Genomic DNA, 18,661 nt, shown 5'->3' with positions numbered 1-18,661 from the left:
TTTTCATTGATTTTTTTTTTTAAAGGGGAATGGCATGGAAAATAACATTTTAAAATTTAGCATATTTTTTTTAAATGAAAAAGCATAACCTTTTCTCATTACTTATGTATTCCTGTTGTGGATTTTATGCTCGCATAGCACTTTTTAAATTGTTTTCATTGTCAGAAAACACATCACAAAGTGTTATCAAAGCGCCCCTTGTTATCAAAGAGAATTGGTACTCTTAGGGCTCTGGCACACGGGGAGATTAGCCGCCCGCGACAAAACTCCCTGTTCACGGGCGACTAATCTCCCCGGATTGCCATCCCACCGGCGAAAATGTAAATTGCCGGTGGGATGGCATACGTGGCGGCGCAATTTCACTAAAATCGCGCAAGTTTCCTCTCGAGGCACAAAGATTTCCATTAACAATAATGAGCAGTGATTTGACATAACTGCTGACATGTTGTCACTCATTTTCTTCTGAGAAGGAACAAAGACAAAATAGGCACCTTCAGCAAACACACCAGTCACATACTGGGACCAGAATGCAAAGGTAACACTAAGGAGTAATAATTCTTCCAAAATGGGGCTCTTTAGGTTTATCATTCATAAATAAGTTCCCTTTTGACTGAATGTTGACATTATAAATGACATATTTTCCTTTTCATTCTTTTGGTCAATAAATATTGAGAGACCAGATTATGTAAATCAAGACTATGGATATACACATAACATTAACACTTTGTGCAACATAAACAAAAGTAATACAGTGACTGCTAGGACAAAGTCAGACCTGGCGTATGTAGCTGCACTCAGGCCAAGGCTGTGCCTGTAACTGCAGCTACAGGGAGCTAATAGTAAGAATGGATCCACTTCTCTCCGCCGCCTACAAAACCCGGGTAGAGAGGAGCGGACAGTATGGCAGGTCTGACTTTGCCCTAAAGGCAAATAGGGGAGTGACTGGAGCGAGAATTAAACCAGAGCTGATAATACAGAAAGTACCAACGTATGACTGGGAAATCTGCAGGACTTGGTAGAATTGCATTTAGAATACAGAGTAGGTTAGCATGGACTAAGCAGGAATGGTTTTATGTTGGAAAACCAAAACAAGAGTGCAGTGTCTCTTCTAAGTTAGGAATTCCTGCTTCTATACACGACATGGGCATTATATTAAGAAAACATTGTGAGGTCTGACTGATGGCAGTGCACAGTTTGCATTATTTTGAAATTAAATGACCAAATATTTGTCAATATGATGTAATGAGTAATGCAATCCTACTAGAAAGTAAATAAAATGCAATGCTTCCCCATTACACAGTCTTATCAAAGGTTCACAATGTTAAAAAATACAGTGCAAATCATAAAGGTTTAGTATTGTGAAAACTTACTGACAAATGTTTTGCAAATTAAGGGTTTTCATAGGCTACAACTTTGAAAGAATCTTCTGGTTAAGTGAGATAAATTGTATCAAGCTGTATAATACATCACAACTCAGCACCCCCACATGATGTCAGCATTGTGCTACAAGTACTGGGATTTGCACTGACACTCACTTTTAGTGAAGAACAGTTATGGCACTATCACCAATTATATTTGGCTAGAATAGGCTCACTATTGTCATCTGAAACAAAAGGGGCCCAGGGACAATATAATCCCTTCTGATCCCTGACAGCACTAGAGATCCCTAAATACCTTTTATAAAACTTTTAAACATCTTTTAAACTTTGATAACACAATCTGTAACTAAGCCAATGAACCTAAGAGTGCCAATGTATAACACTTGATAATGATACAAGCTGACCGTTATGCCTATGAAACAAGATCGCCACCACTTCAAAATAAGTAACACAACCAATAAAAAACTGAAACGAAAGCATTTACCAATTTTAAGTAAAACAGTACTGAAAGAAAAAGTGATTTAAATTTAGCAAAAACTAGAGCTGACATACACAGCAAGATCCACTTGCGTTAGGGGCCAATGTTTTGACAGATACTGGTTCCTTGGGCCAATAACTATCTGACTTTGCCCCTCCAGACCTTTTTTTCCTCATATTGGTCCATGTATAGACACCTTAAGATGGCACGTTTAACCAAACAGCCAGGGCAGTCCATTCCCTTGTGCTTGTAGGTGTGCATTGTTCCTTCCGGTCATGTCAAACTTCAAAAATGAGATTCTTTATATAAATGGCCGCAAAACAATACAAGCATTAGACTGGCACACCAGGCTCAGCAAACACTCTGTTTTGGTTGTCATGCTACCAACCCAGCCAGCTGTTTGTGTGCGTTTTGTACATGGCAGGCTCACTTCAATGCAAATATACACTATTCCCAAATGTTCTCATTAGACATCACTTTGTCAGTGGATCCTTAATTTACTTCTTCCAAGTTGACACCTATATAATCCTTGAGTACTGATCCTTTTGGTCTTTACTTATTTGTACACACTGGCCACATTCACTTGGACTGGGTTTGGGGCTGTCATGTCCAGCTAAGCGGTATGAAAGCAATGTCTGATGTGAGGGCAGTACTGAAGGAAAAACAATTAACTATACATGAAAGAATTATAGCAGCGTCATGTATACAATAAAAAAAACAAAAAAACCTCTTTAAATGTTGCAATATGCAATTTGCCTCTTGATAGTCCATAACAGAAGCACTCAAAAGCTTCAGAGAGAATGGGAATGTAATAAATGGCGTTAATGGAAAACGGACAGACAACCAGAAAAACAGATCGCACTTTTTGTATGTGCTACAATGCACTATAAGTAGTAACATTTCTTACTGAAAAGTAACTGTTTTGCTGCCATTTTACAGCACCTTCAAGCTGGTCTTACAAATATCTAATGGACATTATTACATTGTGAAATGCGATAAACTTATTCTTAATTTTGTGAATTTGTATTCCGTTCACATCCTAAAACACTGCAAGCGGACCAAACATTCTCAATTTGAAGTGAAGATGCATAAAACATATGCTGAGGGCAAGCTTTCACTGCTATTCTTCCAATTTAGTTTTCAGTTTACATTAACATACTACCTAAGGAATATACAAAACATATCCCAAACTCATGTAAAAAAGTGTAGAAACAATGGCCAGAAGGTAAAGTGAAAACTCCACATAAAAACAAATGTATGAATCATTTCTATATTACAGTGAATGATTAACAATAGATAGTTACCTTATATAAAGGTAGCTTCCATTTCTTATGAAAAAAACTTTACGATGGCACATGATCTAATCCAGTGCTATCCAACTTTTTTGTTGAAGTGCAGTTTAGGGCCCATATCAGGACAAGATTATGCCACATAAAGCCATATATATGTCAATAAAGATGACAACACCAGAAAATAATAGGCTCTCCTTGTGGAAGGTTTATATTTAGCAATATTTCAGCAGGAGCGACAAACCTGAGCACTCACACTTGGAAAACTTTTACATAGCACGTAAAATAGTTTAATGGGTGGAAACCAGAATATATGATCATTGTCTCATGGAGAAGTTTTTGATCTCTTGGGCAGCCAGTAGGGCAGCTGTGATCCCCAAATCCACAATTCCCCTGTGCAGCCACCAACTTTGTCTGACTCCCTGCGTCGAAAATATAAACCAACGCTAAATCATGTCATGTGCTGAAATCCAGGAGAGCTTGGTGATGAGAGATTGAGTCTAGGGGAAGAATTACGCTATGGCACACTGATCCACTGCAGTCTCTTCCCATAACACTCTATGGGAATCATTCTGCCTATGACACATGTATACTTTGTTTTCTTAACTGTAATCTACATCTTATGCTTAGTTAAATTTACTTTTCAAGGAGGGATTTTTAGGCAAAAATGTAATCATGACAAATCCACCTTTGCCACTGTATGGATATACACAAAACAACGTTTGGTAAAGATAGGACTGAAAACCAATGGAGGCCTGCAAGCTTCATATAGTCCAAAAAGAGGGATGACTCAAGAAGTTGTTAGATTTATTTGTGAGAACTACGGCTCTCGAACATGTTCTAAAATAAATAGAGAAAGCAGCTCCTCACACAGAAAGCTGGATTAAATAAGTACAATGGCACCTGAATTACAAGGCTATGGCATACTGGGTGGTTACATTGCTGCTGCATTGGGGATTGCTTTAGCCTGCTTCCAATTCCTGAATTTATACCGAAGTGATAATATTTTTAATTTGCTGCCTGTGGTTTCTCCTAAAATGGCAAATCGTACATTTATTTTAACAAACCACACACTGAAGACAAAACATGTGTAAGGGTTTTGTGCTCATCATGTACACAGCGCGTTGCTCTACAAGGTGCAAAACTGTTCAGTTTTATATAAACCCCTTCAAATATGCTTATAAACCCCTATTTTGACCTCAGATGCTTATACTGAAAGTCACTATGAAAAATGGCAAGTGTCCACGCTGCTGAAAAAGACTAGCTAATATCTATTTTCGTGTGGTGTGTGTGGTTTTCTTCAGCTTTTTTCAAGTCTCTTTAAAATCTGTTTGTGGAAATTGGCTATTTAAATATTTAGAAATAAACTACTTTGAGTTAGTGTTAAATAAAATATTTAAAACAAAATTTAAATTAAAACTCCATTATAATTAAGCTTTGCATCTGACACATTAGGCCATATTTCCATTTCAATTGGCTATTTTCACCATGTTTTGGTGCAAACTGATAAAAACGACAATTAAGTTTTTTATTAAGAGAAAATAAACTAACAAATTAAATACAATTATATGCATGTGTTCCTGATTCTGTCATAACAGTAACAAACTTCTATAGCAGCAAATTGTATGTTTGTAAGCAATATAGGGGTCCCTAATAATCCTAAAAATGTTTCTATTAAGTAAAATAGAAAATGTTGATTCCAGGTACAGAAATCCAACCCAATCAGTACCTCAGAATCAAACTTTTGCACACTGGGTTTTAATACACAACAAAAAACTATAATGCATTCAACCTCCATGAATCATATTGCTACCTAACACTTAAATTATGTTTATCATCTAAAATATGGCTACATGATTAAAAAGATAAATATTTAACAACTGACATAGTTACACTAAAATGTGGATCCCATATAAAGGCTTAAAATTCTAAGAAATCAATAGCTTATAAATTACAGATTCTTGTCTGCAATACAAACATTGCCATACTGCATGACAAGCAAAAGACAGAAGTTAAATTATGCCCAACAGTATGAAGTCTATTGGATCCTCCAACTCAAAAGACTCTACTATGGCAAGCAACTGAAAAGCACCTCAACAAATAGTATTGTCCAAAAATAGCATTAAAGGAGAACCGCTATATCAAAAGCAAATTTCTATATTTTGGTATATAATTAAATATCTTTTATATTAGTCAACCAAGAACCTCTTGAAATGCAAATGTTGCCCCGAAAAAATAAACTTTCCCTGTCAGCTAATGGTTTAGCAATCCCCAAATCCATGACAGTGAGCTGGATCTGCCAGCAACAACTGCCTCAAGCTGGGCAGCCCCCCCAAAACATTTTGAAGTGCACTTTGTAGTTCTTAATTCAGTTGAATATTTACCAGCAATGGAGAATTTGGCAATGCAAACTTTTTTTTTCTATTCTCAGCCTCAGCTGCAAACATAAATGACGATTCCATTTTTATCAAAGTATTGCCGAAATTTTGGGAAAATAGGAGGTGCAATGCGTGGAGCACTGGTTGTACTAATCCACCCCACCCTATGGGGATTTTGAAATGTCTTTTATAGCAGCTACAAATAAAACATGGGAAAAAAATGACTGAAAAATGTAACATTTCAACATTCAAATGAAAACAAAATCATTAGGACACCTTCTCTGTACATTTGTTCATTCCCCTCGTTGATACTGTGGCGACTTCCCAGACATCTACAAAATAAATTCTTTATGTGGATTATACAGAACTTGTGTGAATTAATTTCCAGTAAGCTTTGAGTTTGTGTAAGCAGATATCTTGCTGTGCAAGCATATCAAACACTCCACTTATGAGCTGGGCAATCAACATACTAAATATGTCAAGTTAAGAAGTGAAAAGAAAAGCTAAGACAGGCAAGAGGGATCATTGCAAAATGGAATTACATGCCAATTCACATGTATACTGTAGAATGGTTGTGCACTGCAGTCCAGCTTCACAATGGTACAGCAAACTGTCTTAAAACAGCTCTACTTGCACACTGTATACACATAATGCATAATGTAGTGCTTTTAGAACTCACAAATTGAGTTAATACAGTTAAAATTTTATGAATAAATAAGAGGGGTGACAAGATATTGAGAAAAACGCTCCTCAAATTTTTTTTTCTCCCCTAAAAAAACACAGAAAGACAAATTAACACTGAAAATATCTGGTTGCAACAAAATTAACTTACATAAAACAACATGGGACATAATGTTACTGCTTTTGGCGCAGCCATTTTGGCGGTAAAACTGAAGGGATGCTCCATCCATGATTTTTTTCCTATCGTACAACTAAACACGCTACACACAATTTTGAAGGTCCTATGCAGTCATCATGGCAAAAGGCTCCACAGCCTTTGCACACAATCATGGCTTTCAGCCTACAGGAGCATTTGAGTTCCAGTTCATCTGCACTGCTGCTGTCAGCAAAATTCTGTACAGGGATTGGAGTGTTCTGGCTGCTCAGTCCAGAGGCAGATTTAGAATTGCTCCCTAAAATTCCAATAGATTTTTCAATAGCAGATGCTGCCCTTTTGAAGCTTGTGCTACCAAAGTGTATCGCTGGATAACTCCCACCCTGATGCTGCTGTGGCAGCTGCTGTGTTTGTACTTTCTGTGCAGCTAACTGAGAAAAAGGCTTTTGTGGCTCAGAAAGTAAATAGGAAGAAAAGTCAGCATTTTTCAAGGCAAATGCTTTTAACTGTTCTTTGACTTCATTCTGTTCATAGGAAGCTTGTTTCATGGTCAGTTCACAGCTGTTATTTAAGCCATCCTCGTATGAGTTGGGCTCAGTCTTTATATTGCTTGTAGGTTGAGACCAACTAAGTCTTTTAGTGGTTTCCATAGCAACTGCTGGTTGTTTTTGATCAGGGGGGACTTCTGAATTAGGTAAAGGAGGATGCACTAAGAATTTATGTTGCAATGTCTGTGAAGGGTTGCCAAGGTCATCACCTTCTTTAATGTGAAGATTTGGTGAATAAGCATTGCCTAAACCGAGAGAAAGAGGCTGCAAATTAATCTCTGCCAAAGCCTTCTGTTCTGGATGCCTACTAAAGGCAAAAGCATTGCCGCTGGGTTGAGCTTTTACAGAACCTTGCGGTAAATACACCGATGGGGCTGACCCTCTCTGAGCCAATGACATTTGGTAAAAATGCTGTCTATGTGAGGTACTAGCTTCTGGATGATAGCTGCCATTTTTTTCAACATTATATAAGTTCTGCTGAAAGCTACACGAAGGCAGTGGCCTCTTTTGCTGTTTAATCTCTGGGCTGTGAGCAATCCTGGTCTGAACAGTGTGCTTGTTCATCCATTCCTGTTTAAAACCCTGGCCTTGTACTAGTGAATTCATATTAGAACCCATCATACAAGAAGACAAAGCTTGATCAGCATCCATTGAAAGCTTCCCAGACTCGCATTTTATTTGCGTTTGTTCTCCTACAGTTCTTGCCATTCTCTTTTTAGGATGGTTTTCTCGTTTCCTTATTTGCAGAGGAGTTAAAGGGTATACCTTACCATCTGGTGTTGGAGAGCATGGGTTTTCAGAAGCAGTTCTATCAGATGCAGTTGCCTTATACATAGAGGTAGCTTGCAGAGGGAGTCTACTAATTTCTAGTTTTGTTCCTAACCGAGGCTGTGGCAAAACTTTTTCTAGGGGTAAGTTGCCTTGCAGCAACTGAGTTACTAATGGGTTATTTGCTTCAACAGATGAAAGACGACAGCTGGAACTTCCTGCGTTTGTTACCCTTTTCAAGTTTTCCGTTGTCAAAGATAAAGGTTCATCGCGGGAAACAGTGACAGGTATATCTGAGGACTGTGCGCCTATGTCTAAGTTAGCAGTTTGAGAAAGAGCGCTTTGACCTGCATATCCATCATTTCCAAAGCACTTTGTTGTTTCACTTGCTTCTGATTTTATTGATACAGTGATGCTTGGCACTGGGGTCACAGTGTTGACCTTCGCCATTTGATGATAACTGTCAGGTTCACTCTTGACACTGCTTAGAATGTTTTCTCCCGAGAACCCAATGTGCTTACTCATATTTAAATGGTTGCCAACAGATTTATCTTTCTCGTTCCAGCATATTCTATTGTTGGATATATACTCTGAGTTATTATCTGCACAACTCATCAAAGATGGAGGACACTTCAATTGCTCATTATAGTTTTCCCGACAAGCAACGGATTTCTCTTGAAAATAACTGTTTTTCAAATGGCCTGTGCAAGAGGCGTTCCTTTCATCTCTTGCTAGCTTAGAAGAAATATTTGAGAAAGAACTGTGCTCAGAAGAGTCAGAAGGGAGGCTTTCTTGTCTGCTTATTACAGATACTTGGGGGCATGCTTTATTTTGCATTGAAAGTTCTGCTCTTCCATGCATGTTCTGCGGATCAATGCAGCTTTCTGAATTTTCAACAGTGAAAGGAAAAGATGAATTTGGAGTTGTACAATGATCAACAATCACTTTGCATGGTATAGAACGGTTTGTTGAAGCTTGTGATAAAGTGACAGGCAGAGCTTTATTGTGGAAGTCCGATACAACACTACACAAAGATTTATCTAAATTGTCAATGCTAATTTGGTTGGAATCAGAGCTTAAAGTTCTCCTGTTGTTAGTAAATAATGGAACCTGAGACCTATCGAGTGAATTGAAGATAATATCCTCTTGGCTTGACATTCTCTTTACGGAACTGCAGACTTTTATGTCATTTTCTTTTTCACAACCGGGTAGATTCACTTTCTCGGGAAGCCTGTTGCCTGTGCTCATTGTGGAGTTTAGGGAATTAAGGAAAGAGCTACACAGAGAAGGATTAAGCATACTGTTCCCAATGGATGTAACTGGCACAGAGGTGAATTGGTTAGCATTACTGTTTGTTACTGACACTCTCATGTCATCCGTAGATTTAGATGTAGTGGAATTAATAGCTAAGGCTGGGCTGCTAGTGTTATTGGAGCATACTGGTACCACACCTATACCAGGAATGTTAGTTTGCTGAATAGAGTTTAGAACACAGCGTACAGTTGTAGTGTTTTCATTATCAATGGACATCAGAACTGATGATTTCTCAAGTGTATTTGTAATAGAAGAGTCAACAGAGGAGACAGGACCTATGTTTTTACTAAAATGTGTTGAGACACCACAATTATCATTGGAGGTAGATGTAATTGTTTTGTCACTGGAATGTGGCACATGGATGTTTTCATTTGAACTGTGGACAGAAGCATCAGAATCTGTTTCAGACAATGATGCATTACTAAGTGACTTCTGTAGAGTAGAAGGCAGCTCTCGATGTAAGGTGGACTTACTGTTGGGAGATTTGCAGTTTGGATTAATAATAATAACACCAGTGGAACTTTCAACCTTCCCATCAGAAGACAATGGCACATCAGTGACTGGATGGCTCTCTTTTGCTTTCCCCTCCTTACTTGACTGCTGTACACTGACTTTTGCCTGATGCTTTGCAAAAAGTTTGGCCTTGGTTTGTTCCTTAATATGGGCAAGTGTCCTTGTCTTGGTGCTTTCACATGGACTTCCAACACCACCAGAAACGATGCTTGCAGCAGCAGCAACAGCAGCTGCAGCGGCTGCTTCTCTCTGTGCCCTGGCTTGCTGTGCCCTTGCTTTAATATCAGCAAGAGTTCGTGCACCAGTGTTCCTTCCTCCACTAGTAGATGCATTTGAGGACATTTTTGACTCAAGTTTGGGAATAGGCTGACTTTTAATAATGAATGGGGGTCCAATTTTCGAAAGCTGAATCTGGGAAAAGTGAAAAAGCACAATATTAATACATTATATTTTTAAGAGGTACAAAAATTCAAATCAATTAGGATATTACAGCACTGCATTTTTCATATGCTGAATACATGTAAAGGTGGGTTTATACATGCAAAAATGATCAATTGTTTGTATCAAATATGTTTCTCTGCTATGTGTTATGCCATTTTTACATGAATGCACTGGAATATAATAGTCTATATAACAAAATAGAGGAACAAGGAAATTATACCTACAAATATGAAGCAGGGGTATATTTCAAATTTAAAAGGTAAAATAAAAAAATCTTTGTTCATCTTTGAAAAGCAGTGAAAAGTAAAGAACAGTTTTCTTAAACTGAATGTAATAATAAATATTTGTTTTCCATTAGATCGTATATTAAAAAAACTGAAATTACAATGCAAATGCTAAATTCCTAGTAATTGAGCAAGACTGTGCAAAAATATTTTAATGGCCTGCATTATACAGACGTGACTGAATACTATATCTACTAGTAGTGTTTATTAAGTTAGATGCCTGCATTTATATACAGTTGCTCTGTAAAAGTGAGGTCCTTCCAACTCATCTGATAAGAAGTTCTGAAAGCAGAATGTAATGCCTGCTAATAGGTAGAAGGAACACTGCAGTAAAAGGCTTTCATCAACAACTTGTGGACTGTGACCAGATCCAAAGGAAGCAATTTTGTTCCACTAGAAAATTCATCCCTGCACCTAAGTTCCATAAAAAAAAGAAATTCCTAACCTATTGGTAGGGACTCTAAAGTGGGTAGCCAAGCTGTACAGTGTGGGTCTCCAAGATCCCACTGAATACATAGAAATAGTCTCCTATAATAAGGTGCAACACTGGTTCTAATCCAATTTTTGGGATGATTATCAGCAAATTTAGGTCCCTTTTGAAAAAGTATATGAGACACTGCTATAAAAGATTGTTTCAAAAACAGGGTAAAATAATTGCGAACAGTTATATTAGTTTCCAGATAAAAGGAAAAATGCAAAGTAGCACAATTTACTGCTAGGATGCAGCTTTGAAATAAACTTTAAAATGGTCCCTAATCAGTCTTTACTAAGATAAGTTAAAAATAAAGTGCATATGCATTCAGTTCCCTTTTACAGAAGAGGCAAAAGAATTGGTCCTGCAAGGAAAATAATGATCCAAAAACCTTTCTCCTTGAATGTAGTTTGCATTAGTGAACAAGGATTTGGACAGGTGCTTATTAATAGCCCATTGAAAATGGGTTGAACACATTCTGATTATTTGATGTAGGTATCAGCTTTTTATAAATAAACTTTCCTGACAGTGGGGAAAATTAAGCTGCAAGCAACCCCTCTGCCCCTGTGATTTACCAAGATATATAAAAAAAATATGCAGTTAAGATCTGTGCCACCAAAGATGCCCCCAGTAGCTCCCCATTTTGTTTTCTGCTAATTCACTGTGCATGCTCTGTGCAGCTGTCACTTACTGAACTTAGGTACTGACATACAATATACTGTATATATATACAATATAGAAGTCATGATATAAGGCCAATTAGTAATTAATACAGATAATTACTACATGGAAGCTCAGAAACCAGTGCAATGAGCATCAGAATGTAATAATCAGCCCTGTAGCATCATCTTATATGACAGGCCAAACTCATTTTCTGCTTGATAATTTGCAACAACCCCTAAGCTTAGCAGCTGCTCAGAGCCCACTGAGCATGTGAGTGTGGCAAACACTTTCCAGCACGTGGAGCTCCTGTGACAAGTTTCAAACCCTGGATCATTACTACTATAGAGATGCTGAAACTTTAGGCTGATGCAATAAGTACATAAGTGCATTTTTAGCCATATTCATTTTTTGACTTTAGTTCTCCTTAAAGGTTTACTTAAGGTGCCCATATCTTACAGATACTAGGTGTTGATCCAGTTATTCTTGGTCAAATCTATAACTTACTGGTCCATAAACAGTACAAAAGAAATATGTATTGGACTGCAGCTCATACATATATCAATCTCGATGGCTGTAAAATTCAGTAGGCCAAGAACAACGAAAATCTGCACAGTCTATCTGCTGATAGAATTTTGAAAGACACCCATGGTGACCTTATTCTTGGCCCAATGCGGGGAAAAAATGCAGACGAGCCTGATTTGTGGCTTAGTCATATCAGGTAATAATGTGCCTGTTTATTAATCTAACTAAACTAGAAGGCTTCCACATGCACAGGCAGCTTTAGTCTAGGGCCACGGTAAACTGGTGGTCAACAATAATACAATGCTGTCCAAGGCTGTGACTATTTTAAAAATGGGATCTTAGGCACTGAAAAGAAAAACAGCTACTACAATCAATAATGCCTAAATCAGTGATTTTGAAGATGTGTACAGACTGTATGCCTTAAACTGTACTGGTAGGCATTACAAGGATCTCAATTAACCCATCAAACCTTCATTCCATTCCAGCTATGAGTGCAGATCTCCTTGGGCCCCTCCACTGCAATACCCTCCTGTTGTTAAATATGCGTCACAGTTTATATCTCTGAATATATATGGATATGTGCATTATTAACAACTGTTTGGTCAGAAGATATTTAACGATATTGATGGTGAATATGCTATATGTGAATAACACTGAATATAGATATTAAGAAAATGATAAGTTCATTGTGTTGCTGGTTCTCCACAAGCAGAATCATGTGGATAATTAACAAGAGAGACAATGGAGGATAAAGAAAGAGAGAAGAAAGATGAAAGGAGCAGAAAATGCAGAATAGGAGAATAAAAATGGTCTATTATATTATCTTTGGCCACTACTTGTTACCATACCTTGAGAGGTGGAACTTTGGGCTCTTCCCTAGGTGGTGGTGGTTCTCGCTCTGCCTGACTTGAAACAGATGATGTTCTGATATGATAGTCATCATCTATTCGTGGTCGCTTCTCTTTTAATATACCAAAATTATGCAATTCCAGTGTCTTTCGCTTTGAGAGTTCAGGCTCACGGGTTTCAGTCCTTATTGGCTCTACCTGCTTACTGTGTTCAGATGACTTAGTATGAGACATCTGAGAACTTCCTTGCTGCTTATGTGACTTACTTCTGCATGATTCAACATATCCAGTCATTTCTACATTTGTAGCATGCAGTTTTTCATGGGATTTAAATTGAGTGGAGTCAGTTTTCTTACAAAAAAATCCTTGAGAGTCATCATGAGAAGGCAAATATTTCTTCTCAACTATGCGATAATGGGTTGAATCATTTTTTATTGTTATGATTTCTGGACATTTTTCTGATGAAGCTGAAGTATAGGGTTTATCTTTCTCTACCGCAGATGGGCAATGTTTCTGATTTAGAATTTCTTCATTAAGGGATTCTGAGAGATAATTTAGATTTTCAGGGATTTCTTGTTCACTAATAGCATCTACTTGTGATGCCTCGGAGAAATCATCTGTTTCATCCTTTGTGGGAGACTGTGATTCATCTGACGATGTTGGTGAAACGTCTTGCTGAAGCATGAGATGCTCATTTGTAGGTGGACTATAAACAGAAGATGCCTCAGAAGGTGGAGGTACAATTGTAGAAAGACCTGTTTCAGATGCCAAAGCTACAGATGAAACTGAAGAGGTTTCTGAAGTAAAAGGTACATCAGACATTGGAGATGCCTCAGAGGTTAATGGTAAATTAGATGCTGGGGATGCTTCTGATGTGAGAGGGTGGTTTGAAGAAGGGGATGCTTCTGACCTAATAGGTGAAGATGAGACTGGAGAAATATCAGAAGTCAGCGATGTTGGTGGGCTTTCATCTACATGTTTTTGCTGACTTTCTGATTCAACATTTTCGAAGCTTGAAACTTCTGACAGAAAAGCAGCCTCAACAGATGCAGGTGTGTATGGATCTTCAGATGCAGATTGTGTGTCACCACATGGTGATGGAATGCTATTGCATGCCTCTTCTGGGCTTTCTGAGGAAAAGGATGTTTCTGATACACATGCCGCTTCTGAGAACTGTTCATCTGGTTCACTGATTAGTTCCATCTCTACGGCAGTAGCCTCTTCAGAACACTCAGCTTGAACTAGCGCAGAATAGCTATCATTCTCTTCCGATATATTTAATTCTGGCAAAGGTTGTGAATCCTTATCAACTGATTCACTGGGAGAACCATGAGAAGAAAGAGCTGGGGAAGAGGGTGAGCACTTAGCCATCGGATTGGCTTCTTCCAACATATCACATTCAAGATCTTCAGATTTAGCTTCTCCTTTCACTTTAACATCTGAATTAGGCAATATATCATCTTCCATAACAACACATGGCTCTACATTTTCAAGAATTCCCTTTTCTTCCTCTTTAGTGTCCTGATTTTCCAGTTCCTCTGGTAGTTCAGTCTCAGTCCTTTCGTCCACTTCCTGACAATCACAAATGGTAGTCTCCACTTCCTCAGCAATTTCCTCTTGGATAACAGATTCTTCAGATATTACTATATCTTCCAGTTCTGTTTCACTTATGAGCCCCTTGGAAGGAACATCCTTCAGAGTTCCAGTGGACTCTTCTAGCACACCTTTATCAATTAAAACTGGTGTTTCATTGTTGTTTTTTGCACTCTTCTTACACTGGGTAGATGGACCAGAAAAGCTCAGAGATGTCTCTAGTGAGCTGATTTCATCTTCACTACTGTTTTGCCCAGATGCTAATTCTATGGATTCTTCTTTAGACATCCCAGACCTGAAAAATACATAAAATAATTCTAGTTCAACAAACAAAGCAAAGAAAGAAAAAATTGCAAGGATTGTTCTGTGTGGTTTCACCATAGAGTAATGCAAAAGACAAGCAATTATAGATCACCTCCTTTTAGGATTAATTTCAAATTTAACTTTTATTTCTATAAAAAAATAAAAATTAAAAGCGCAATTTTTTTTATATTTAATTTTGAAATTTCACATGGTGCTAGCCAGGTTCTTCATTTCCCAGGGTGCCACAGCCAGGTGACTTGTGACATAACTATAGTTGTATGTCTTTTGCTTTCCTCTATAGTGAATCCAATTAAGGTCACATTCAAGGAACATTCTCTTTAGGTAATGGAGCCTAGGCCACTTTCTACAGCACTGTGGAAATGTTGGATGATCATGCAATATGTAAGGTTCTGCTGAAATACTAGATCTGATCTGTAGTTTCTAGGTATAGGCTGCATTCTGAAAAGCTCATTAAATATTGACTGGTAGCAACCAATGAACAGAGGCCTCCTTTGCAAAATATTACTTTGTCTCCGATTCTTGTGGAAGTGGAAAATAGCATGTGTGCACAAGTACAGTGCCTATAAAAAAATATTTATCCCCTCGGAAGTTTTCATTTCAACAGATCTTTGCTAACAAAGAAAAACCTGACTGAATAAGAATACAACCCTGTAATATGGCACAACAAAATCATCACTAGTGCAGACAATTCTATTCCAAGGTCAAATGGTTAAATGGAAATTACACCGGCCCAGGAGCAATCCTCTTCCTTTCCTTCTCCTTTCGCAGCGATGCACGTGCACAGTTGAGTGAAAAAGCTGGCTTTTTCTAAAAGTTCAGTTTGTCGCATGCATGGAGACTGAAGGAAGAAGAGGAACACTCGCTCGCTTACACCCGAGGCAGTGCAAGCGAGCAGGAGCACTGGGCAGCGGTTTCAGGTAAGCAATTAGAATCTCTGGCGGTGCCTTACATTTTGGCACCCCCATTGAGTGTAACTTTCCATTTTCTTTAAGTATACTGAGTGTGCACAGCATTGCTTGGCTGCCCTGCTCTGAATTTTGTAAACATGTAAGGCAAACAGGGTTGTATTGGGGGGGGGGGGGGAGAGGTTAGACAGCAAGAGATGGCACATGAATATCCTGCTGCATGACTCTGTATTTTGGGAATAAGTAGGGCAAACAGGGTTGTATTGGGAAAGGGTTGGGTTTTTTGCTTGTTAAAGGAACAGTAACACCAAAAAATTAAAGTATATAAAAGTAATTCCAATATAACGTACTGCTGCCCTACACTGGCACAACTGGTGTGTTTGCCTCAGAAACACTACTATAGTTTATGTAAAGAATTCAGCTGTGCAGCCACGGGGGCAGCTATTCAAAGGAGAAAAGGCACATGAACATAGCAGATAACAAATAAAACACTATTGTATTCTACAGAGGTTATCTGTTATCTTCTATGTAACCTGTGCCTTTTCTCCAGCTTTAACGGCTGCCCCCATGGCTAAACAGCAGCTTATTTATATAAACTATAGCAGTGCTACTGTAGCAAACACACACATTTTACCAGCGCAAGGCAACAGTGCATTATATTTCATTAAATTTTAAAAACATAACAAGGGAAAGATGTAGATATGAGAACAGCACTCAATAGAAAAACACCAAGTCAAGTTAAACTGAGTAGGGGAAACAATAGCTTATCTGAAAGCAGTTCCACTGTGTAGTGCTGGCTCTTAGCACACGATAAGGCACAATGACCTGAGATGGCTGCCTACACACCAATATTACAACTAAGAAAAATACATTTATTGGTTCAATAACATTTTTAAATGGTAGAATTAATTATTTGCAATGCAAACAGTGTGATTCTGTCAAAACTACACCATAAAAATTATGAAAGTATCCCTTTAAGTGTAGTAATATGTCTACCTATGTCTTTTGAATACACCACTGTGATGTTCAAAAAGATGTACATATGTTAAATAAGAGGTGTGCTTATCAGACTGTGCAGTAATAATTTTGCAAATGAGGGTTGGTCACAATACAACTTTTACTTTAAAAAGTAAAGATACACGGACAAATTTTAGCTGCTGATTTAGGCCCTTTAGACCGATTAGGCAGCTTATCAGGCCATGTATGAGCACCACCAATGGGCCTAACCGACAAAGATCTGGCCTAAAATGGTCCAGATTTCAATCTCAAAATGTTATTTTCCGTCAGATTGGGGGCCAGATCGCATAGTTGATGTGGTCCTTGGGCCGAAGTCGCCTATGCCCGCAGGTTTAATTAAATGGCCCTAAGGCCAAACAACCGAATTAGCCCAATATTGGGAAAAGATCCACTCGTTTGGCAACCATGCCAAAGGAGCGGTTCTTACAGTGTATGGCCAACTTAAAGGAACAGTAACACCAAAAAGTGAAAGAGCTTTAAAGTAATAAAAATATAATGCACTGTTGCCCTGCACTGGTAAAACTGGTGTGTTTGCTACAGTAACACTACTGTAATTTATATAATAAGCTGCTGTGTAGCCATGGGGGCAGCCATTCAAGCTGGAAAAAAGGAGAAAAGGCACAGGTTACATAGCAGATAACAAATAAGTTCTGTAGAATACAATAGTGTTTTATCTGTTATCTGCTATGTGCCTGTGCCTTTTCTCCTTTGAATAGCTGCCTCCATGGCTACACAATAGCTTATTAATATAAGCTATAGTACTGTTACTAGCAAATACACAACTTTACCTGTGCAGGGCAGCAGCACATTATATTTTAGTTACTTTTATACACTTTCATTTTTTGGTGTTACTGTTCCTTTAAGACCTGAGTAAAAAGACTTGTTCAATGAAGCTTATGATTTTACTTAAAAACCTTTCTTATCAGCTATTTTTGCAGTTTTCTCTTACTTTTCTCCATAAAACCTTTCAAAAAACCTTTCTTTCCACAATTCAGTTTTCTTTTCTTTCTCAATTTCTTGTCTGATGCGCATTTGCATTTCTGGTGTGAATTCCCCTGTTGAAAAAAAAAAAAATTAATAATAATAACAGAAGAACAAATTAAATGGATGTTGTACTTGAAAGCAATGCGCAATACACTATACATTGCAGCTTCCAAAACATTTTTTAATTTTGCTTCTAAAAAAAATGTAATTTTTATTTTTTCCTTATTTTAGCAACTGAAAAAAATCTCTTATTTTTATTAGGATGAATACTAATTCCCTAGCAAAAGATTTGGCCCAAAACCAGCAAAACTGTAATTTGCACATAAAAACAAAACAACACTAAAAATATTTTGGCACAGAAACATGCGAGTATGCATTTCCATGCCAAAATCTGCTGTATGTGCCTGCACCCGGGCCAAAGCAATGGTTCCGGGTGTAGGCAAGAAAGAAAGCTGATGCCAGCGTATAAGAAAGCAGTCTTTCTAAAAGCAATACAGCAAAACAGTAAGCAAGACAATACCTTACTGTTTGCCTATCCTGCATTGGATATCCAGCTTAGCAAAAATGTACACAAATAGTTTGCTCTTATTTATGTACTTCACAGACATATGTGAGCCCGCAAACATTAACCTAATACTCAAAACATCTTCACTAAATGCCTGATTCTAACAAATGTTCTACAGCTTTGAAACAGGAGACAGTTGCATCCCCAAATAGGTTTATATATAAGCTGCTTCAATGTACAGTTCAGAAACCTGTGGTACTTATTGTCATTAAATATTTTACTGGCTCAGTGATAACATATACAAGTCACAAAAAAGCCAATTATTTTAATGCTGAGCCCAGCATTTTTTCTCCTTCAGCACAGAGGTCTATAGTGTGTTTACTGATGCCAAGCCATACAAAATGATGTAACAGTAATATGTAACAGGAATATGTGGTTGTATAGAGAGCTAAGCAGTAGGTTTTTGAAGTAAGCATTACAGAATTCTAGCCTCTGCAAAAGTCTGCAGTTACAAACACATAGCCTGTTAACTATACATATAGTAGCAAAGGTTGTACCTGTTGGGCAGAAATGGATTTAGTTTGTTAGTTATATATAAATA

At 37.8% G+C, this 18,661-nt stretch overlaps 1 protein-coding gene across 1 annotated transcript in view; it reads right to left on the bottom strand.

Moving 5' to 3' along the window:
* Positions 1 to 571: 571 nt before the first annotated feature.
* Positions 572 to 18,661, bottom strand: part of asxl3 (ASXL transcriptional regulator 3) — a 73,454-nt gene continuing 55,364 nt past the window's right edge. Inside the window, exons 11-13 of the mRNA XM_004915200.4 lie at positions 17,521 to 17,626; positions 12,733 to 14,620; positions 572 to 9,913 (exon numbers count right to left, since the gene is read on the bottom strand). Of these exons, the coding sequence (XP_004915257.2) occupies positions 6,446 to 9,913; positions 12,733 to 14,620; positions 17,521 to 17,626 (5,462 nt within the window). The 3' untranslated portion in view covers positions 572 to 6,445. The remainder of the gene's footprint in view (positions 9,914 to 12,732; positions 14,621 to 17,520; positions 17,627 to 18,661) is intronic.

The sequence above is a fragment of the Xenopus tropicalis genome, chromosome 6 (assembly GCF_000004195.4).
Source record: "Xenopus tropicalis strain Nigerian chromosome 6, UCB_Xtro_10.0, whole genome shotgun sequence".
Classification (NCBI taxonomy): domain Eukaryota; kingdom Metazoa; phylum Chordata; class Amphibia; order Anura; family Pipidae; genus Xenopus; species Xenopus tropicalis.
This window is presented reverse-complemented; position numbering and strand designations above follow the sequence as displayed.